The 23,566-nt window shown below is 41.9% G+C and overlaps 2 protein-coding genes across 2 annotated transcripts; both read left to right on the top strand.

Moving 5' to 3' along the window:
• Positions 1–140: 140 nt before the first annotated feature.
• Positions 141–13,442, top strand: LOC115178821 (ras-related protein Rab-3D). The gene is made up of 5 exons (XM_029740163.1): positions 141–778; positions 6,562–6,807; positions 11,219–11,337; positions 11,625–11,749; positions 12,079–13,442. The coding sequence occupies exons 2-5, from the start codon at positions 6,562–6,564 to the stop codon at positions 12,261–12,263; spliced, it is 675 nt and encodes a 224-aa protein (XP_029596023.1). The 5' UTR covers positions 141–778; the 3' UTR covers positions 12,264–13,442.
• A 1,872-nt stretch (positions 13,443–15,314) lies between these two features.
• Positions 15,315–21,599, top strand: LOC115178184 (tetraspanin-1). The gene is made up of 8 exons (XM_029739248.1): positions 15,315–15,416; positions 17,240–17,321; positions 19,473–19,688; positions 20,111–20,185; positions 20,407–20,514; positions 20,744–20,878; positions 21,088–21,180; positions 21,366–21,599. The coding sequence occupies exons 2-8, from the start codon at positions 17,265–17,267 to the stop codon at positions 21,417–21,419; spliced, it is 738 nt and encodes a 245-aa protein (XP_029595108.1). The 5' UTR covers positions 15,315–15,416; positions 17,240–17,264; the 3' UTR covers positions 21,420–21,599.
• Positions 21,600–23,566: the final 1,967 nt, after the last annotated feature.

The raw sequence follows: 23,566 nt of genomic DNA, 5'->3' as shown, positions 1-23,566 counted from the left end.
TCTAATACACAGGCTTGCACCATTCTGGTAACTTTCCCCAAATTCCCCGGTTTTAAGGAAATGCTGGTAGGAGTTTTCCAGGATTTCTTATTCCCTCCTAATTCCAGGAATTTCCAACCAGGATTTGTGGAAAACCGGGGCATTTTGGTAAAGACAATGGAATTTTGAAACCCTGCTCATATGCCTACATAGCTCACTATCGCTGATACTAAAGCTGATTGGGTTTTTATTTAACTACGCTGTTCATTGTATGTATTCTCATCTATGTCGATTTAATATTTAGCAATGTAGGCCTACAATATTTGAGTAACTGTTGTAGAGGAAAAGGTGGAGAATCTTGTATTTGTTTGCCTGGTTGACTATACATTTCCGCTGAACTGTAGCAATGTAAACTTTGTTGAACGAGAGGGAGAGAAAATAAGAGAAAAACTAACAATACAACAAAAATAAACAATATTGAAATGCATATCGCGCACCCCTGTGCGCACGGCACTCGTTAACTACCTTTGAAGTTCAGCAAACGGGCAACACTACGTACAGAGTTTGTATGTTTAGAGGTTGTGTGAACGTGGATTCATTGCTGTTCTCTGAGTCCGTCTGTCGGTGACACTGGATTAATATAGGGAAACTTCCGCAGCCTTCCATATCGCAAACATCTACGGAGGAGCGAGCATGAGATCCGGTAGTACCGTACAGTAGGCGAGAGAAAAGACAGACACATCGAGTTGGAACGGGAGGAGGGAGTGGACGAAAAAACGATTCACACACTGGATTTGAGGTAAAGGAAGGGAAAAAAAGACAGTATTTTCAGGAGCATTTCTTGTGAGGTTTTGTGTTTTGGTTCTTTTCATGCTGTAAAGCAATGAGATATTGCCATATGGAAGCCCGGAGATGCATCTTTGAGATGCATCACTTTCATTATTGTCAAACTCAAAGTTGAGTGTTTTTTATCATTTTTTCCCCCCGCAAAAGGCTACAATCAGTTTAGACTAGGACCGCTCGTGTGGTTTTGGGACAGCTGTTGCCTTCCTGAGTTTCTCTATGTAAAAAGCTTTCAGCAAGTGCCTACAACCAGTGTTCTCATTATTTTGTATGCTTAAGGCCTACTATATCAAAGTAGAGTAGACTAGGCGTATGTGTACAGATCTATTACCGTCAACTGTAAATAAATAAAATAACGAAAGCTGTTGGCCAATTTGAATTGGGAATTTATTGCCTTATGGTTTACTTTTTGAGCAGGCAGTTCAACGGTTTACATTTTTATATTAGTCTTATAGTCTATTGGCCGTACATGCATGATATTGTCATGTTTGCGTTCCAAATGGCACTCCCCAGTGCACCACTTGGAAATAGGGTGCCATTCGGGATATACTCTTGGAATATGGTGCCATTCCGCACACAACCATAAATTGTTTGGGTCATCATATCCGGTTGGGAGGAATTAAAAGCGTCCCACCCATCACCTCAAACAAGTGACCTCCTTTACCTTTTCCATCCACATAAACAAACAAACACACCCCAGCTATGTGGTTCTGATCAGAGGTAGTGCACTGTAGACTAGGGTATTTTTAGGTATGCCCACTATGTACAGTGAGTGGAACGTTGCATCATGTCCTGATTCCTTCCTGCCTTCTACCACCACTGTGACTCAAGTCCCTCTTCCTCTGGGTCACGTCACCTACACCTTGTCACATACAACAATGATTCCAGCCTCAGGTTGAAACATATTGAAATCTACTTGGAATGTTCCCAACTGTTACGAGTTGAATATGTCATTTTTACTTAATATACCTCCATTTTAAAGGGCACTGGATCACTCATGTGTAGTATCTTTGCTTTTGAATGCCCCTTTTGAAGGAGGGTAATATACCTGTGTGGTTTTATGATTGATAAAAAGGCCTACATTGAAATTGAATGCGTTCGTATGGGTCAATTCTCCCCATAAAGGCCGCAAACATAGATGCCAACATGGATGCAGTCAGAATTGAGATGCAAGTACTATTTTGGCAACATTAACACGCCCTGGTTTCTTCTAGTCGTGTTACTGTATTCAGTGTGTGTCTGTTGGGTCTCTAATGCTTAGTTTGTGTTGGCCAGATGAGTTTTTATGGCCCTGGATGGTTTGTGCTGAGCTGGTTGCCAAGGAAACGGTCTTAATCAGGCAAAGAGCACTGCTCAGCTCAGCTCAGTGTCCCTCATATGCTCCAGGCCAGGAGAGAGAGAGATGGAGGAGAGCTAGAGAGAGAAGTGGGCATTCTGGGGTCATTTCCATGTAAAAGGACCCATGAGCATGAACGTGTGACGTTTATAGGAGCGTGTCAAATTGGGTTCCGAATCAGTCTATATTTTTGAGAAGTTGAGGCATACAGTGGGGGGAAAAGTATTTGATCCCCTGCTGATTTTGTACGTTTGCCCACTGACAAAGAAAGGATCAGTCTATAATTTTAATGGTAGGTTTATTTGAACAGTGAGAGACAGAATAACAACAAAAATATCCAGAAAAACGCATGTCAGAAATGTTAGAAATTGATTTGCGTTTTAATGAGGGAAATAAGTATTTGACCCCCTCTCAATCAGAAAGATTTCTGGCTCCCAGGTGTCTTTTATTCAGGTAACGAGCTGAGATTAGGAGCACACTCTTAAAGGGAGTGCTCCTAATCTCAGTTTGTTACCTGTATAAAAGACACCTGTCCACAGAAGCAATCAATCAATCAGATTCCAAACTCTCCACCATGGCCAAGACCAAAGAGCTCTCCAAGGATGTCAGGGACAAGATTGTAGACCTACACAAGGCTGGAATGGGCTACAAGACCATCGCCAAGCAGCTTGGTGAGAAGGTGACAACATTTGGTGTGATTTATTCGCAAATGGAAGAAACACAAAAGAACTGTCAATATCCCTCGGCTCCACGCAAGATCTCACCTCGTGGAGTTGCAATGATCATGAGAACGGTGAGGAATCAGCCCAGAACTACACGGGAGGATCTTGTCAATGATCTCAAGGCAGCTGGGACCATAGTCACCAAGAAAACAATTGGTAACACACTACGCCGTGAAGGACTGAAATCCTGCAGCGCCCGCAAGGTCCCGCTGCTCAAGAATACATATACATGCCCGTCTGAAGTTTGCCAATGAACATCTGAATGATTCAGAGGACAACTGGGTGAAAGTGTTGTGGTCAGATGAGACCAAAATGGAGCTCTTTGGCATCAACTCAACTCGCTGTGTTTGGAGGAGGAGGAATGCTGCCTATGACCCCAAGAACACCATCTCCACCATCAAACATGGAGGTGGAAACATTATGCTTTGGGGGTGTTTTTCTGCTAAGGGGACAGGACAACTTCACCGCATCAAAGGGACGATGGACGGGGCCATGTACCGTCAAATCTTGGGTGAGAACCTCCTTCCCTCAGCCAGGGCATTGAAAATGGGTCGTGGATGGGTATTCCAGCATGACAATGACACAAAATACACGGCCAAGGCAACAAAGGAGTGGCTCAAAAAGAAGCACATTAAGGTCCTGGAGTGGCCTAGCCAGTCTCCAGACCTTAATCCCATAGAAAATCTGTGGAGGGAGCTGAAGGTTTGAGTTGCCAAACGTCAGCCTCGAAACCTTAATGACTTGGAGAAGATCTGCAAAGAGGAGTGGGACAAAATCCCTCCTGAGATGTGTGCAAACCTGGTGGCCAACTACAAGAAACGTCTGACCTCTGTGATTGCCAACAAGGGTTTTGCCACCAAGTACTAAGTCATGTTTTGCAGAGGGGTCAAATACTTATTTCCCTCATTAAAATGCAAATAATTTTATAACTTTTTTGACATGCGTTTTTCTGTATTTTTTTGTTGTTATTCTGTCTCTCACTGTTCAAATAAACCTACTATTAAAATTATAGACTGATCATTTCTTTGTAAGTGGGCAAACGTACAAAATCAGCAGGGGAACAAATACTTTTTTCCCCCACTGTATACACGGCCGTGAGGACACCGAGGTCCGGATCTTTATTTGAAATGTTTTTTGGAACTCAGTCGGAGTCTTTACTTACTGTTGAGAGTTAGAATAATAGAATACAAAAAGTGCAATTTCCCAACTTGGTTGCAGCAGATTTCCTTTTTTCACTCACTGACAGTCACTCAATTAACTCATGTTTGTAAAACAAAATGTAGATTGGTAAATTAGTCTAGTTAGACTAGACAGCTATCTAAACTTGTAGTAATCATGGCCGAATTACCTACCGGCCACGTGCCCAGGGGTCCTGACCTCCAGGGGCCAACCATTGATTTTGTTAGTCACTTTCACACTTTCACTCAGATATCATATTAACCTTGCATAGGTCAAGGCAAAAAAAGTAATGGTAGAATTGCAGAAAATGTGCTTTAAAACAGTGACAATGTATCTCCACCCCATAGCAAATTGTTTAGAATTGCAGGAAATGTTCTGTAAAACTGCACAAAAAAGATGGTTCTGTAAAGCAAGCTTATTTGTTTACCTTTTGTTAACAAAATACTTTTTCTGCTAACAGATCCCTCATTATGTAATAAATTATGTTTTTTAATCCTGGTGCTGAGTTAATGTGTAAGTAGCTAATAGGCTATGTGTTTGTAGATCGAATGCGGTGAATGAAGCTACAGTGAAGCACGACAATGGGCCTCACGATCTCATCACAAAAAAAGTATCTGTGCATTCAAATTGCCATTAATGAAATGCAATTGTGTTCATTGTCCGTAGCTTATGCCTGTCCGTATCAACCCCACTGCTATGGGGAGCAGGTAGCCTAGTGGTTAGAGCGTTGGACTAGTAACCGAAAGGTTGCAAGATCGAATCCCCGAGCTGACAAGGTAAAAATCTGTCGTTCTGCCCCTGAACAAGGCAGTTAACCCACTGTTCCTAGGCCGTCATTGAAATAAGAATTTGTTCTTAGCTGACTTGCCTAGTAAAATAAAATGGCACTCTGTTTACAACGTTGACATCAGCAAACTGCTCGCCCACACGACGCCATACATGTGGTCTGCGTTTGTAAGTCCAACTGGATGTACTGACAAATTCTCTAAGAGTACGTTGGAGGCGGCTTATGGTAGAGAAATTAACATTAAATTCTCTGGCAACACATCTGGTGGATATTCCTGCCAATTGCACACTCCCTCAACTTGAGACATTGTATTGTGTGACACAACTGCACATTTTAGTGACCTTTTATTGTCCCCAGCACAAGGTGCACCTGTGTAATGATCATGCTGTTTAATCAGCTTCTTGATATGCCACAGCTGTCAGGTGGATGGATTATCTTGGCAAAGGAGACATGCTCACGAACAGGGATGTAAACAAATGTGTGCACTACAATTGAGAGAAATAAGCTTTTTGTGTGCGATTGAACAATTTTCTTGGATCATTTATTTCAGCTCATGAAACATGGGACCAACACTACATTTTGCGTTTTAGATTTTTGTTCAGTATATATTTAGTTTGTAAACTCTAAGTTTAAGAAACATTGCTCTTTGCCTTAATTCCGTTACCAAAAACCCACTTATCTTTTAAGATATTTTCTAATGTCTCTCTCTCATTAGGAGGGAGGATAATGAATGTAACAAGTGAAGGTATACCAATCAATTAGTGTTTTTACTGATATCAATTTTGTTTGTAAAACTCAATTCCATTACCAAATCTAGAATTGGCTACAATGGGGGAAATCATAGTATTCACAAACTACAGTTGGGTTCACAAGTTTGCACAGCAGAGGTAAAGAAATAGAGTAGATCAGACTAGAGTTGAGTACACATTTTGTTACCGGGTGTAAATAGACTTCACTTACTGTAGTTCAATAACCAAAATATCTATATTTCTCCAAAGTCAATGTGTCATGTTATCGCTGACACCCCATTCTTTCTGCAGACATTGTTGAATCTTTATTCAGAGCAGATATTTTAGGAAATGTGGACACACACATTATTCTGTTACCAAACTTTGCATCTGCACAGATCTTCCAGTGAATGTGTTTTTGTAAAATATTCAGTCTTCTATTATTAAAAGTAGTCCTTGTGCATAGAGTTGTATGGTTTGTTAAACTTTTTGAAATCAATGGTTTTTGTTTGGCATACATTTTAAGTGTAATTCCGTTACTGTGGAATTACCCCTGGCTTTTTATTCATACTGCAGGACAGGACTATAGCGAAGAGAGGGATGGGGTGGAGGAGAGGACAGGATACTCTGGCTTTTAATCATGATGCAGGAAAATGGAGAGGGCGAGCGAGAGTTATGGAGGAAACCTGCTGACTCTCAACATTGTCATAAATTCACCCTGATCATCACATAGTCGGGACCAATGACTGACCAAATATTGAATAGTTTCATAAGGTATGTGGGTGAGGTGAGGCCTAAAAAATATGACCATTTGAAATTGCAAAACTCAATTGACCTCTGGGCCACCATAATCAAAACGTTCTTTAACTGGTCGTTCGGTACTGGACCGTTTCCGTGGAATTAAACGTTATAACAGTGTGTCGTACTGAACGCACCCCTGGTCTAGGAGTTGCACCGCTTCAACTGTTTCCTCCTCTCCGCTCCTAGATGGCGCTGGCGAGCGACCCCGGTGCCGGCCAGCAGCAGACCCAGGCCCAGAAGGATGCCGCGGACCAGAACTTTGACTACATGTTCAAGCTGCTGATCATCGGCAACAGCAGCGTGGGGAAGACCAGCTTACTCTTCCGCTACGCTGATGACTCCTTTACCTCTGCCTTCGTCTCCACCGTGGGCATCGACTTCAAGGTTAAGACAGTCTACCGCAACGAAAAGAGGGTCAAGCTACAGATCTGGGTAAGATGGGGTTTGATTTTGATTCATTAGGATCCCCGTTAGCCGACGCCAATGGCGACAGCTAGTCGTACTGGAAAAAGACAATACTTTACAAAATATATACATTTAAAAACATTAACATGTAGTGTGTGTGTGCATCTATCATTTCCACAGACATGTCAGTACGTACACAACAAGTAGGTCACATGGGGAGAGGTTTTGTGCCGTGAGGTGTTGCTTTATTTGTTTTTTGAAACCAGGTTTGCTGTTCACTTGATCTATATGAGATGGGAGTTCCATGCACTCTTGGCTTTGTATAATACTGTACGTTTTCTTGAATTTATTCTGGACCTGGGGACTGTGAAAAGACCACCGGTGGCATGTCTGCTGGAGTAAGTGTGTGTGTCAGTGCTGTGTGTAAGCTGACTAGGCAAACTATTTGGAATTTCCAACACATTCATTTTTCTTATAAAAACACTAAGTGATGCAGTCAGTCTCTCCTCAACTCTGAGCCAAGAGAGACTGGCATGCATCATATTTCTATTAGCCCTCTGATTACAATGAAGAGCAAGACGTGCCACTCTGTTCTGGGCCAGCTGCAGCATAACTAGATCTTTCCTTGCAGCACTCGACCACGACTGGACAACAATCAAGATAAGATAAAACTAGAGCCTGCAGGACTTGCATTTTGGAGTGTGGTGTCAAAAAAAGCAGAGCATCTCTTTATTACGGACAGACCTCTCCCCATCTGAACAACTATTGAATCTAGATGTTTTGACCATGACAGTTTACAATCTAAGGTAACACCAAGTAATTTTGTCTCTTCAACTTATTCAACAGCCAGATTCAGCTGAGGTCTAGAACTTAGGGAATGATTTGTAACAAATACGATGCTCTTAGTTTTAGAGATGTTCAGGACCAGTTTATTACTGGCTACCCATTCCAAAACTGACTGCCACTCTTTAAGGCTTTCCGTGACTTTATTAACTGTGGTTGCTGACATGTATATGGTTGAATCATCAGCATACATGGACACAAATGCTTTGTTTAGTGCCAGTACAGGTCATTAGTAAAAATAGAAAAGAGTAGAGGGCCTAGAGAGCTGCCCTTCGGTACACCACACTTGACATGTTTGACATTAGAGAAGCTTCCATCAAAGAAAGCCCTCTCAGTTCTATTATATAGATTGCCATATCGTGGATTCATAGTTGAGGTTGAAAAGCCATACGTTTTCTCAACAACAGGTTATGGTCAATAATATTAAAGGCTGCGCTGAAAACAGTATAACTCCCACAATCTTCTTTCAGTCATTTGTGTCAGTGCAGTACACGTTGAGTGCCCTTCTCTATGTAAGCATGCTGAAAGTATGTTAATTTGTTTACAGAGAAATAGCATTGTATTTGGTCAAACATGTTTTTTCCCAAAAGTTTCCTAAGAGCTGGCAGCAAGGGGGTCAAAGGTTATAGGGAAGGGGTGTCAAACTTGAGGGAAGGTGTGTGTATGTGTGAGGATCCTTGTGCACATTCTTGCTTGTTAATGTGCCTTTTTGCCTGCTATGTTCGCCTGGCTTGTTTTACCAGCCAACTCAGAACAAGGGAGGAAGGAGAGGAAGTTTTTGCTAATAACAACATTCATTCTCAGAAAAAAATGTTTTACCCTTAAGTTCCAGCAGGCTGCTCTCTCTGATGATGGTATGCTGAGTGAGCAGGATGTTTGTCCACTGAAATAACAGCTATACAGATCAGAGGGGCCCACAGTTGCTTGAAACATGGTGCTTGTTTACTGTATTATGTACAGTATCTGAATTGGCACCCTATTCCCTCATTCACTACTTTTGACCAGGGCCCATGTAGTGCACTATGGGGAATAGGGTGCCATTTTGGACGTAGACTATATCTCTCACACTCGATGTTAACTTCTCAGGGCTGCGTGGGACGCTATGCTGTGAGGAATTCTAGGTCAGGTGAACAAAAGGACTTGAGTTCCTGTATGTTGTTACAATTACACCATGAGTCGTTAACTTCTCAGGGCTACGTGGGACGCTACCGTCCCACCCACGGTTCACACTATTCAACAGCCAGTGAAAAATCACAGCGCCAAATTCAAAACGTCATAATTCAAAGTTCTCAAACATACAACTATTTTACACCATTTTAAAGATAAACCTCTCCTTAATCCAACCGCATTGTCCGATTTCAAAAAGGCTTTATGGCGAAAGCATAAAGTTAGATTATGTTAGGACAGTGCCAACACAAGAAAAACCACACAGCCATTTTCCAAGCAGGAGAGGGGTCACAAAAAACATAAATACAGTTAAAATTAAGCACTAACCTTTGACGATCTTCATCAGATGACACTCCTAGGACTCAATGTTACACAATACATGTATGTTTTGTTCGATAAAGTTCATATTTATATCCAAAAATCCTATTTTACATTGGCGTGTGATGTTCAGAAAATATTTTTCCTCCAAAACTGACGGTGAATCAGCACAACAATTTACAAAAATACTCATCATAAACGTTGATAAAATATTAAACTGTTATTCAAAGAATTATAGATAAACATCTCCTGAATGCAACCGCTGTGACAGATTTCAAAAAAGCTTCACGGGGAAAGCACACTTTGCAATAATCTGAGTACTTCGCTCAGAAAAATACATCACTCAATACAGATACCTGCCATTTTGGAGTCATCTAAAGTCATAAATAGCATTATAAATATTCACTTACCTTTGATCTTCATCAGAAGGCACTTCCAGGAATCCCAGGTCCACAATATATGTTGTTTTGTTCAATAAAGTCCATAATTTATGTCCAAATACCTCCTTGTTCTTAGCGCGTTCAGTAAGCTACTCCAAATGTAGGAAGCGCAGACAGAAGTTCACGACAAAGTCAAAGAAAGTTCTATTGACGTTCGTTGAAACATGGCAAACGTTGTATAGCATCAATCTTTAGGGCCTTTTTAACATAAAACTTCAATAATATTCCAACCGGACGATTCCAATGTCTTGAAAAACGTTATGGAACACAGCTACCTCATCACGTGAACGTGCGCCACAACTCATGTCATTTTCTGAGTCACCAACTTCCCGGCCTTCTTGTTCTCTCTGTGTTCACCGCAAAAGCCTGAAACTAGGTTCTAAAGACTGTTGACATCTAGTGGAAGCCTTAGGAAGTGCAAAATGAACCCTAAATTACTGTGTGTTAGATAGGCAATGACTTGAAAAGACTACAAGCATCAGATTTCCCACTTCCTGGATGGATTTTTCTCAGGTTTTTGCCTGCCATATGAGTTCTGTTATACTCACATCATTCAAACAGTTTTATAAACTTCAGTGTTTTCTATCCAAATCTACTAATAATATGCAAATATTTGACTCTGGGCCCGAGTATTAGGCAGTTTACTCTGGGCACGTTTTTCATCCGAAATCGAAAATACTGCCCCCTATACCTTGACAGGCTAACCACACTTGACGTTGAACATCATCCCTTGATGTCCACTTCATAAAAGATGCAGAAGGCTGTGTTGCTGTCTCTGCTTTCTAATATGCTTACAGTGCAATCTGACACCCAATACATTTTAGTCATTTAGCAGACTCTCTTATCCAGAGCGACTTACAGGAGGAACTAGGGTTAAGTCCATTTTTTTACCTAGTCAGCTCAGGGATTCGAACCAGCAAGCTTTCGGTTACTGGCCCAACGTTCTTGACTGCTAGGCTACTTGCTGCCCTATAAATGTATTTTACAATATTACTGTCTGTCAGATAGATAGGATTCTCACAAGAAGAAGATTAGGTCTGTGTCCCAAATGGCACCCTATTACCTATGTAGTGAACTACTTAGTGAACTAGTGCACTATGTAGGTATAGGGAAAAGGGTGCCTACAAGATTCTGTCGCAGTAGCTTACTCACTACTACACTAAATTACTGGTCATATCTTTATGACCGCTGATATGTTGCTTTCTAGATAAACCATCCATATTAGCTTAGTTGTAATATGGATTATTCGTTGAGGTGTTATTGCTAGTGGCCTGGCCAGGAACAACTTCCAGGTCCTAGTTACAGCTACTATAACTAGGGCCCAGAGTTTTTCCTGCTCAGGATGGAATAACTCCTTGCCCTATAGTTGTGGGTTCTGTTAGTTTGACCGGGTTTACAGTATTCTGCATTGGTGCCATTGTATCCTGGTGTACATAGAGGGTGTGGAAACATGAGGGCTGTCTTGACATGGATTTCCCTCTGCTCTGCTGTGCTTATGGGTTAATCATTGTCTTCTTTCCTTGTGCTGAGTAGGCTACAGTTAACCCCTAATACTCCCCCACTACTCACATAAGGTATGGCACCATGTATCTCTATGATGGATTGCCCTCATGGCTTTTGCTGGGCTGGGGCAATGTGAACTAACTCTTTAAAATAACTGTGTGTGACAGGACACGGCAGGCCAGGAGCGTTACAGGACCATCACCACAGCCTACTACAGAGGAGCCATGGGCTTCCTGCTCATGTATGATATCACCAACCAGGACTCCTTCTACGCTGTGCAGGACTGGTGGGTCATATACCCTTCTGGTATCAATAAAGTTTATTCAGTTTGACACAGACATTCACACTAACTCTCACTGTGTGTGTGTGTGTGTGTGCACAGGACTGGTGGGTACAGTACTCCCATGGGGCTCTGCTTTCTCCCTTATCTGTTGTTAGAAAATCATGTTAAGTCATGAAACAGCAGGAATGCAAGGGTTTTCCAACACTATTTACCTCTGAGGTTATATACAGTAACAGATACATACTATTGTTATGAAAGTCGTACATTGATTGTCGTTGTCCGTTGTCCAGGGCGACCCAGATCAAAACGTACTCGTGGGACAACGCCCAGGTGATCCTGGTGGGGAACAAGGCTGACCTGGAGGACGACAGGCTGGTACCAGCGGAGGATGGTCAGAGACTGGCTGACGAACTGGGTAGGAGAGAATACACACACTGTCTGCCTCTCACACTCTCTCTTTCTGAGGATGGTCAGAGTCTGGCTGATGAACTGGGTAGGAGAGATGCACACACACACACACACGCATATATATATATATATACTCGTCTGTCTCCTGTCTCTCGCAACCTTAAAAGACAGACTAACATTGGTATATATACAGTACACACCCAGAAAATAAACAAATACTGTATCTGAAAAGTTCAACATATACACTCACAGAGAACACAATAAGACAGTCTTTTGCTAGGCTTGTTGCTTCTAGTAATCCTTTGTTTCCCTGTTCTCCTCCCTCTCTTTCTTCAGGGTTCCAGTTCTTCGAGGCCAGTGCCAAAGACAACATCAACGTGAAGCAGGTGTTTGAGCGTCTCGTCGACGTCATCTGCGAGAAGATGAGCGAGAGCGTGAATGGGGAGCCCAGCCCATTGGCCAATCACAAGGGCCCCAGCCTACAGGACTCGCCCCCAGACAAGGGTGGCTGCTCCTGCTGATAACGCCTTAAACATACATACGGTATACATGCTCGTGTGCACACACACACACACTGAAAAAATGTAATACACAACCACTCCCACACACGCTCATTGACTTGCCAGAAATCTAGCGTTGTGAATGTACTTTTTGGTTTTGTATAACATTGTTGCTACTATCCCTATTACCGACCTGTTCCCCAGTCTCTTGCACTCACTTTGCTTCTAAAAACAAATTTCACATCAGTCCTTTTGTTTAGAATGAGTTGATGGAATGTATTTAGCTATAGGATAAGCTTCCCAGAGTAGGGTGAAGTTGCCCCTAGACGCTGATCTTGGGTCAGTTTTACATTCCCCCCACTAATGGTTAGGATTGGGGAGGGTAAGCTGATCCTAGATCTGTACATAGGGGAGACTTCATCTGGGAACCTTCCCACAACCCAAGCCGAGCCTGAGAACCGATGTTCAGTGCTGCAGTTCAGATTCTGTTTGATTGTCTTGCTCATACTGCCCCCATGTGGATGTTGAATGTTACTGCAGCAATAATGGAAGCACCCTCTAATAGTGTCAATAGCTCAGGTGGGTCTGCTTAACGTCAACGACAATGTAGGGCCCTGAGTTTCTCCTGGCTGCGTGGTGGAAAAACTCAAGGCCCTATACTAAGGGAGCGTCTAGAGGGCTGGCTTATGAGACTATTGCTTAGGAATGTTCATCTGTAGCCTATACACTGTAAAACCAAAATGTCAGGTCAACTATGACTGACCAACCAACTTGCCAAAGTTTCTCGATTCAACTAGATGTTGGGGGTCAATTTTATTTCAATACAGTCAATTCAGGAACTGAACTGAAATTCCAATTCCATTTTTATTCTTATGGAGTAGCGTTGAGGAGAATTTAGAATTTCAGTTTACTCCCTGCATTGGCTGAATTGAAAAGGAATTGACCGCCAACCATGCTGGACCTTCCTGCCCTGCACTGTCCCACTAACTACTGGAACTGAATGAGCTATTAGATTCTACATCTGACATTAAATGGAAAAGCTCCTTACTATATTTGTGTATGGTCTGGTTGTGTTTTATAGGTTCATGTTTTAGTGCTCAGGTCAAATGTAAAAGTCATAGCATGATTTAGTTTGATTAATTTCAGTTAATGACTGTCTGCTCAATCCCCTCAAATGAACGAAATAAAAAATTTAATGAAGTCAGGTGTATCTCCTTTCATCCCAAAATATCTTAATTTGCCTACGTTCAATTACAGTAACTGCTTAGTAACATGTAGTGACTTCCTCATTCAATGGTTCAGTCGTAGAAACGGCTTCTAATGACTGTATACTGTAAGGTGAGTGCTATGAACTCCCATGTCAGTCAACATGTATGAATACATTTCCTTGGGAATTTCTTGGTGTTGGAGTACAGTTTCCTTGTTGCCATTGTTTGTGGTCATTTGACATAGAACTAGTAGGTCTACCTTAGACATCATCTAAATGTTTCTTATCTCCCGATGTTCCATTCATAAAAGGGATAAGAGTAGAGGGACAGGTTTGGCTGTGTCCCAAATGGCACCCTATTCCCTATAGGTCCTGGTCAAAAGTAGTGCACCACATAGGGAATAGGGAGCCATTTGGGTTGTTGGCAAAAGAAAATGACAGCAGTGCTTATTGGACTTAGCGACAGGTCAGAACACTTGGCTGAGTGACGTCAACGTGTGCAGGTTATGACAAAAGGTTTTCCTGGTCTAGAAATAAATGATGAGCCACGCAGTAAACATTGAGGGAGTGCTATACCATACCTTTGAATGGAAGGGAGGTTGAAATACTTTGTCTTCTTGAGGTTCAATAGATCCCGAAGAGGAACGTGACATAAGTTCAGCATACAGTGCATTCGGAAAGTGTTCAGACCCCTTGACTTTTTCCACATTTTGTTACATTGGACTTATTATAAAATGTATAAAATAGTTTTTTTTCCCTTCATCAATCTACACGCTACCCCATAATGACAAAGCAAAAATAGGTTTAGACATTTTTACAAATGTATTAAAAGGAACTGAAAATAATATTTACATAACTACTCAGACCTTTTACTCAGTACTTTGTTGAAGCACCTTTGGCAGCGATTACAGCCTCGAGTCTTCTTGGGTATGACGCTACAAGCTTTTCACAGCTGTATTTGGGGAGGTTCTCCCGTTCTTCTCTGCAAATCCTCTCAAGCTCTGTCAGGTTGAATGGGGAGCGTCGCTGCACAGCTATTTTTATATTTATTAACCTTCATTTAACTAGGCAAGTCAGTTAAGAACATATTCTTATTTACAATGATGGCCTACCCCGGCCAAACCCGGACGGCGCTGGGCCAATTGTGCGCCACCCTATGGGACTCCCGATCACAGCTGGTTGTGATACAGACCGGGATCAAACCAGGGTCTGTAGTGACACCTCTAGCACTGAGATGCAGTGCCTTAGACCACTGTGCCACTCGGGAGGTCAATCCAGAGATTTTAGTTCGGGTTCAAGTCCGGGCTCTGGCTGACGTCTACGGACAATTCCTTCGACATCATGGTTTGGTGTTTGCTCTGACATGAACTGTCAGCTGTGGGACCTTATATAGGCAGGTGTGTGCCTTTCCAAATCATGTCCAATCAATTGAATTAACCACAGGTGGACTTCAATCAAGTTGTAAAAACATCTCAAGGATGATCAATGGAAACAGGATGCACCTGAGCTCAATTTTGAGTCTCATACCAAAGATGCTGAATACCTATGTAAATAAGGTATTTCTGTTTTTTTATTTGCAAGCAGTTCTAAAAACCTGTTTTCGCTTCGTCATTATGGGGTATTGTGTGTAGATTGAGGGAATTGTTTTATTGAATCCATTTTAGAATAAGGCTGTAACGTAACAACGTTTTGAAAAAGTAAATGGGTCTGAATAATTTCGGAATGCACTGTGTTTTCACCCTCTACAGTGTGTGTGTTTTCACCTCCGTCATAAAGTTCCCTCTAGTAGGACTTTAGCCTCCAGGAAGTTGTCCTACACTAGAAACCAATCAGTGGTGCGTTGGAACTTAATCCCTCCCCTCTTGTGTGTGTTTGTGAGACCTGAAGGGGTGGGTGAGGATAAAGGGCCAGATAGAAACTTGTTGGAGACGAACACTCCTCTCAGACCTCAACAGTCATCAGCACAGGTAAGAGACTCAATTCTCCTACTCCATTTAAAATAATCCACTATACACAAACTTCAATGATATAATCATACTTGTCTGATGTGCTACATAAAAACTCTATGAAAGCCAGTACTTTCTTCAGTAAATAAACTAATACTCAATGTAATACATTTTGTGACACAGGTCACATTTGCGTCAGATTTGCATCCAATTTGCAAGAGAAAGTCAGACCGTATACATCCAGGGAAATTGTTCTATTTAACTGATACATTGTATAATTTGTATTTATTTTTCGTCTGTAAGAAGGGAGATGATTTTTGGGATTAATAAATGACTTATTAACATGAATCGGGTTGCTGCTGTTTGAACCTCCCTGTATCTAAGAGGAGAACTTTGCCCAATGGATGAAAGACTGGTTCACATTAAAGTTCTAACAGTCATGAGATCAAATGGCATCTTATTAATGACTTGTTAATATGGTGCTGCTGCATTCTCATACACTAGTCATGTACCTAGAGGGAAACTGAGACTCCTGGGATGGTGTTGTTGATAATTCACATTTTGGGCCAGTTTCACGGACACATGCTTTTTAGTCCAGGACTAGATGTAATCCTTGTCCGGGAAACTTACCCTTACCTTTGTTTTAAGAACATGTAGTCCGGTAACATTCTGCCTCTCAATCTTGTTATTTCATGATCACAGGGACGTTTATGGCCCTGTGGGTACCAGGTGAAAGTTGTCAAAGTACACGAAAGACAGTGACGCAATAAGGAACAACCTGGTCATTCTGGCAATTTAAAACTAGGCTTGGTCTCATCCAGTGACACTTCTCCAGTTCACAGGAAGCCAGCAAGCTACTAGAGAAGAGAGTAGAAACAAATACAGGATTGACATCACAATTCAAAACGATATGTGTCTTGTGGAGTCTTTGCTATGATAATAAAGTATAATAGGCTACACTAGACAACTTTGGCCAAAACAACTAGGCTTGGACTCGTCCAGTGACACTTTTCCAATTCCCACGAAAGCCAACAAGCTACTGAAGAAACGGACCATAAAGATATTATGGGTCTTGATAGCTAATTCTCTATCTCATGGAGGTGTTTTCTATGCTACTGAAGGTCAGTGACTGCCAGGAAGATTCTGATAAGACTCCTTGACTGTTCCAGTAATATCAATGCTTGTAAAATACCTCTAGTAATAAAACATCAAGTCTGAGTCTGTCCCAAATGACCCCTTATTCCATATCTTGTGCACTACTTTTGCCCAGGACCCATTAATTAACCGTTATCTGCCAAGTAGCTCCGACTTCAAGTAAAGAGATGGACTGGTGCTGTCTTCAAGGTGTGGAATCTGTATTACCAGTCTAAGGGTTTTTGAGGGGTGTTGAACTGACAATTTAAATAAGGAAGCTAGAGTTATTGAGTTATTGTGATTGGTAAGTCTTTGGCTGGCAAACAACACAGCTTTACAAAATGGAAATGTTGGTTCAGTGGTTGTCTTTTCTGATTGTTCATTTCAACTCCAAACCCAGTTTATTTCTACATGAAAACAAATACAATGCTATATTTAGAGAGCTTTGCTTTGGCCCCATAACCGTCACCGTCTCCCTGGTTAATGTGTAACTAATATGGATGCTGGCATGGAGGCCCTATGTTATTGTAACGACTCAGACAAGCCTGGTATAAAAACCTGTGATCTTGTAACCAGACAGGTTGGATGTCTAGTTACAAATCTACAGTTTTATGTATACACACACACACTGGCCTGAAACCGTAACTGACTAAATATTCTGTATGTCCAAGTCGATCTCCTAAACTCACTATTGAAGTTTTGTTTTTCAGGAGAAGGAAACAACAGACGGCAAAGATGTGTTGCTCCGGGTTTCTCAAGATTATGATGTTCATCTTCAATGGAGCCATCTTTGTAAGTTTAAAATTTTATTCAGCTAACATTCAATTATCCCCCATCTCCTATATTCCATCAGAATACTAACACCAAAACAGTCTATAGAACGCTTCTGTTTTTAGCATAATATGCTGTTAAATTCACTAAGGTTTTATAGTACTGAAAGGAGTTTGATGGCTTTGAATTAAGTTATCACTTCCCCTGTCCTCTTTAGCACTCTGGACATGTAGATGTCCACATAACTGCCATTTTGAACCCAAACCTCCTGACCTGTTAGGGTCAATGACCCCTTAGATATTTTCAAGGTCATTGAGAGAGCGAACAGGATAAGAAAGTGCACTTCCGAACAAGAATGTGTCACATCCAAGTTCCACAGGGACCATAAATGACAGTCATATCTTTGTGAGGATAGATTTGTGTATTGAGGAAAACTTTACCTAAACTCAGCAAAAAAAGAAATGTCCTCACTGTCAACTGTGTTTATTTTCAGCAAACTTAACATGTGTAAATATTTGTATGAACATATCAAGATTTAACAACTGAGACATAAACTGAACAAGTTCCACATACATGTGACTAACAGAAATGGAATAATGTGTCCCTGAACAAACGGGGGGGTCAAAATCAAAAGTAACAGTCAGTATCTGGTGTGGCCACCAGCTGCATTAAGTACTGCAGTGCATCTCTTCCTCATGGACTGCACCAGATTTGCCAGTTCTTGCTGTGTGAGATGTTACCCCACTCTTCCACCAAGGCACCTGCAAGTTCCCGGACATTTCTGTGGGGAATGTCCCTAGCCCTCACCCTCTGATCCAACATGTCCCAGACGTGCTCAATGGGATTGCGATCTGGCCTCTTCGCTGGCCAAGGCAGAACACGGACATTCCTGTCTTGCAGGACATCACGCACAGAACGAGCAGTATGGCTGGTGGCATTGTCATGCTGGAGCTTCATGTCAGGATGAGCCTGCAGGAAGAGTACCACATGAGGGAGGAGGATGTCTTCCCTGTAACACACAGCGTTGAAATTGCCTGAAGTGACAACAAGCTTAGTCTGATGATGCTGTGACACACCGCCCCAGACCATGACAGACCCTCCACCTCCAAATTGATCCCGCTCCAGAGTACAGGCCTCGGTGTAACGCTCATTCCTTCAATGATAAACGTGAATCCGACCATCACCCCTGGTGAGACAAAATCGTGACTCGTCAGTGAAGAGCACATTTTTCAAGTCCTGTGTAGTCCAGCGACAGTGGGTTTCTGCCCATAGGCGAGGTTGTTGGCGGTGATGTCTGGTGAGGACCTGCCTTACAACAGGCCTACAAGCCCCCAGTCCAGCCTCTCTCAGCCTATTGCGGATAGTCTGAGCATTGATGGAGGGATTGTGCGTTCCTGGTGTAACTCGGGCAGTTGTTGTTGCCATCCTGTACCTGTCCCGCAGGTGTGATGTTCGGATGTACCGATCCTGTGCAGGTGTTGTTACACGTGGTCTGCCACTGCGAGGACAATCAGCTGTCCATCCTGTCTCCCTGTAGCGCTGTCTTAGGCGTCTCACAGTACGGACATTGCAATTTATTGCCCTGGCCACATCTGCAGTCCTCATGCCTCCTTGAAGCACGCCTAAGGCACGTTCACACAGATGAGCAGGGACCCTGGGCATCTTTCTTTTGGTGTTTTTCAGAGTCAGTAGAAAGGCCTCTTTAGTGTCCTAAACCCTTTACGATGAAGATCTGTGAAGTTATTTGGATTTTTATGAATTATCTTTGAAAGGCAGGGTCCTGAAAAAGGGACATTTCTTTTTTTTGCTGAGTTTATATACTCAGAATTAATATTGTAGGTCATTTTTAGTCACAGTAAGAAGATGAATAACCTGCCTTGTCATACTCGCTAATACTCGGGATTTCTTTCAAAAATTGTACAGGTAATGGTTGGCAGAGATGACCGTATTTTGTATGATGTTGACAACATTTGCTCCACTTATATTCACCTTTTCTCCATGACGCATTCTAATGATATGGTTTAGAGTTTTCAAAGAGTATTCAAAGTATACTCCCTGTACTCTTCATCAACATTATCCCAAACACTAAAACTATCCCCTCCCCCTATTTCTCCTCTTTCTCTCTCCCACCTCCCTGTTGTGTGTGTGTGTGTGTGTGTGTGTGTGTATCAGTTGGCGGGTGTGGCCATCCTGGCGGTGGGGGTGTGGGTGAAGGTGGACAGTGGCTCTCTACTGGGAGTGTTAGACAACATTAAGGACGCCCCAGCAGAACTGGGCCAGCTGGCTAACGTGGCCTACCTGCTCATTGGGGTCGGAGGGGTCCTGCTGATCATGGGCTTCCTAGGGTGCTGTGGAGCCATGAAGGAGTCCAGGTGTATGCTGATGCTGGTGTGTCATCTTTGACCATTGAACATAAATATTCATAAATCGATTTAATACAAATACCAACTTGACTTTTACTCTGTTTATTTTTTAATTTACATACTGGTATGGAAAGATTAATTCATTATTTGTTACTTTTTTTAAATGTATTTACATTTTTTGGTGCAAAATGACTTTCTTTGTCGATATACGCCATGATATATTTATAGAATTTTGACCTTTGATCTAATGTGATAGTTTTGACCCATTACCTTTTGCTTTGTTATGAAGCCCTCACTGTATGCTTGTCTGTCGCCATTTTGTTTCGTTCCAGTTCTTTAACATCATCCTGACCTGCCATCTTATTGGTCATAATTTTGACCCCTTGTTTTTTGTTTTTTTTTCCCATCAAACCCTTAACCACTGTATGCTTGTCTGTTCCTTTCCAGTTCTTTATCATCATCCTGATCATATTCATTGCAGAGGTGGCTGGGTGCGTGGTGGTCCTCGTCTTCCAACCACTGGTAGGTGGTTAACACTGTATGGGCCCTGGTCAAAAGCAGTGCACTAATTAGTAACTATGGGAACGTTTCAAACTTTATTTGGCTGTGCTGGTGGTGGTTTTGTTCATTTTGGCAGATGAAAACAGTTTTTATACAGTAGTAAATCAAATTGCCTAATGTTGGGACAGTAAAGCTTTTCTGAATTTGTGGAAATGGGTTGTGTTCTGTTTTGTATGTTTTAGGCTAAGGAAGTTCTTGAGGACCTTAGTGAGAAGGTTGTTGCCAGGATTAAAAAAGACTATGGGAAGGATGAGAGCCTGACTTCACTATGGAATGGCACCATGGAACAGGTATACTTCATTCATTCATACTACTATATTAAGTAGTGAATTTACTGCCACTCTGCCAGTGGATGTTATTAGCGCACTTTTGTGTACTCAATAAATGCATATGTTGTTCTTATGCAGATTATTTACAGGTTTCAGAGAAAGTAGTGGTGCTTGGCTAAGCTAGTTGCTTACTGTGTTCTGTAGATGCTACCATGTCATAATGATTTGTGTCTCTGTGCTTCCCTCCTAGTTCAAGTGCTGTGGATACCGCAATTACACAGACTTCCATGGATCCCCCTTTCAAGGGAACCGTACTAACCCTGTGTACCCACCAACATGTTGTAGTACAACTGAAACCTGTGCAGCGATTGCTGCTGAAACCTCGGTACAGATATCTAATAGTACCATACAGGGTCATCCGATGTGCTGTTTAGACCAGGAGGGTTTCCTTACACTTGGTTGGGTCACATAGTCATGAAAAACTCCTGCCCCTGGCTAGGTTTTACATTTAATAGGCTGTGTTTGTGTGTTTATAATCACTGAATCCCCATACAACTATCTAATTCTAATACTGGAGTACTGTTTCCTCCCCAGAATGTCACTGGCTGCTTTACCATGTTGCTGAAACTGATCGAGGACAACGCTGTCATCATTGGAGCTGTTGGACTGGGCATCGCTGCTCTTGAGGTACAGTACACGTGTTAAAATACTACCTGCATCCCAAATAGCATCCTATTCCCTACATAGTGCACAACATTTGACCAGAGCCCTATGGGCCCTCTTCAGGAGTAGTGCATTATAAAGGGATTAGGGTGCCATTTGGAACGTAACCATTATATTGCGTTTACACTTGTGACCTGTCATCGTTTCAGATTGCTGCCATGGTGGTGTCAATGGTTCTCTACCATCAGATTGGTAACAAGTAGCACTGAGGACCCCGACATCCAGGACCATCCATGACCACGTCTGTTTAATCATCATCGCCTCACCTTGAGACCTTCAGTCGACATGTTTCATTTCAAACACCAAAGATTATTAAAATATTTCAATTATGAAAGAAAAACAAGAGAGGAAGGAGCCTTGTTCAAAACCCTGTTGTGAATTGATCACCTCCATGGTATATCAACAATATCTGTGGACATATACTGTATAGGGCCTACTGTATGCATTTAGTACTTATTTATGTGTAAATTAGATTCCTTTATCTCTGTATCCTTATTTGTTTCTTGCTCAAGCTGAAGACTTTACATTAATTTATGATGTTTTGTGTTGAGCAGGTGATTGCTTTACACTTGCTCTAACTGGCAAGACTTTTTTTGTTGTTGTTATTTAACTGTCTTGAATGGATATACAGTGTCTCATTTTGTACATATACAGTGCCTTGTGAAAGTATTCGGCCCCCTTGAACTTTTCGACCTTTTGCCACATTTCAGGCTTCAAACATAAAGATATAAAACTGTAACTTTTTGTGAAGAATCAACAACAAGTGGGACACAATCATGAAGTGGAACGACATTTATTGGATATTTCAAACGTTTTTAACAAATAAAAAACGGAAAAATTGGGCGTGCAAAATTATTCAGCCCCCTTAAGTTAATACTTTGTAGCGCCACCTTTTGCTGCGATTACAGCTGTAAGTCGCTTGGGGTATGTCTCTATCAGTTTTGCTCATCGAGAGACTGAAATGTTTGCCCATTCCTCCTTGCAAAACAGCTCGAGCTCAGTGAGGTTGGATGGAGAGCGTTTGTGAACAGCAGTTTTCAGTTCTTTCCACAGATTCTCGATTGGATTCAGGTCTGGACTTGGCCATTCTAACACCTGGATATGTTTATTTGTGAACCATTCCATTGTAGATTTTGCTTTATGTTTTGGATCATTGTCTTGTTGGAAGACAAATCTCCGTCCCAGTCTCAGGTCTTTTGCAGACTCCATCAGGTTTTCTTCCAGAATGGTCCTGTATTTGGCTCCATCCATCTTCCCATCAATTTTAACCATCTTCCCTGCCCCTGCTGAAGAAAAGCAGGCCCAAACCATGATGCTGCCACCACCATGTTTGACAGTGGGGATGGTGTGTTCAGGGTGATGAGTTGGGTTGCTTTTACGCCAAACATAACGTTTTGCATTGTTGCCAAAAAGTTCAATTTTGGTTTCATCTGACCAGAGCACCTTCTTCCACATGTTTGGTGTGTCTCCCAGGTGGCTAGTGGCAAACTTTAAACAACACTTTTTATGGATATCTTTAAGAAATGTCTTTCTTCTTGCCACTCTTCCATAAAGGCCAGATTTGTGCAGTATACGACTGATTGTTGTCCTATGGACAGAGTCTCCCACCTCAGCTGTAGATCTCTGCAGTTCATCCAGAGTGATCATGGGCCTCTTGGCTGCATCTCTGATCAGTCTTCTCCTTGTATGAGCTGAAAGTTTAGAGGGACGGCCGGGTCTTCGTAGATTTGCAGTGGTCTGATACTCCTTCCATTTCAATATTATCGCTTGCACAGTGCTCCTTGGGATGTTTAAAGCTTGGGAAATATTTTTGTATCCAAATCCGGCTTTAAACTTCTCCACAACAGTATCTCGGACCTGCCTGGTGTGTTCCTTGTTCTTCGTGATGCTCTCTGCGCTTTAAACGGACCTCTGAGACTATCACAGAGCAGGTGCATTTATACGGAGACTTGATTACACACAGGTGGATTCTATTTATCATCATTAGTCATTTAGGTCAACATTGGATCATTCAGAGATCCTCACTGAACTTCTGGAGAGAGTTTGCTGCACTGAAAGTAAAGGGGCTGAATAATTTTGCACGGCCAATTTTTCCGTTTTTTATTTGTTAAAAAAGTTTGAAATATCCAATAAATTTCGTTCCACTTCATAATTGTGTCCCACTTGTTGTTGATTCTTCACAAAAAATTACAGTTTTATATCTTCATGTTTGAAGCCTGAAATGTGGCAAAAGGTCAAAGTTCAAGGGGGCCGAATACTTTCGCAAGGCACTGTACATATTGAAGTTTAGAAATTACCACATTCAGTCTGACTTGTTTATTTCTTGTTTGATTCTTTATGAGGAAATTAA

Source organism: Salmo trutta, chromosome 38 (genome assembly GCF_901001165.1).
Source record: "Salmo trutta chromosome 38, fSalTru1.1, whole genome shotgun sequence".
NCBI classification, from domain to species: Eukaryota; Metazoa; Chordata; class Actinopteri; order Salmoniformes; family Salmonidae; genus Salmo; species Salmo trutta.
This window is presented reverse-complemented; position numbering and strand designations above follow the sequence as displayed.

What these genes read in the sequence shown, in the direction of transcription:
- LOC115178184 (XM_029739248.1), top strand. Translation starts at nt 17,265, where the DNA reads ATGTGTTGCTCCGGGTTTCTCAAGATTATGATGTTCATCTTCAATGGA. An exon ending in TCCTCGTCTTCCAACCACTG is followed by an intron (nt 20,186 to 20,406) that starts GTAGGTGGTTAA and finishes TGTATGTTTTAG; the next exon opens with GCTAAGGAAGTTCTTGAGGA. An exon ending in GGAATGGCACCATGGAACAG is followed by an intron (nt 20,515 to 20,743) that starts GTATACTTCATT and finishes CTTCCCTCCTAG; the next exon opens with TTCAAGTGCTGTGGATACCG.
- LOC115178821 (XM_029740163.1), top strand. Translation starts at nt 6,562, where the DNA reads ATGGCGCTGGCGAGCGACCCCGGTGCCGGCCAGCAGCAGACCCAGGCC. An exon ending in GGGTCAAGCTACAGATCTGG is followed by an intron (nt 6,808 to 11,218) that starts GTAAGATGGGGT and finishes TGTGTGTGACAG; the next exon opens with GACACGGCAGGCCAGGAGCG. An exon ending in TTCTACGCTGTGCAGGACTG is followed by an intron (nt 11,338 to 11,624) that starts GTGGGTCATATA and finishes TCCGTTGTCCAG; the next exon opens with GGCGACCCAGATCAAAACGT.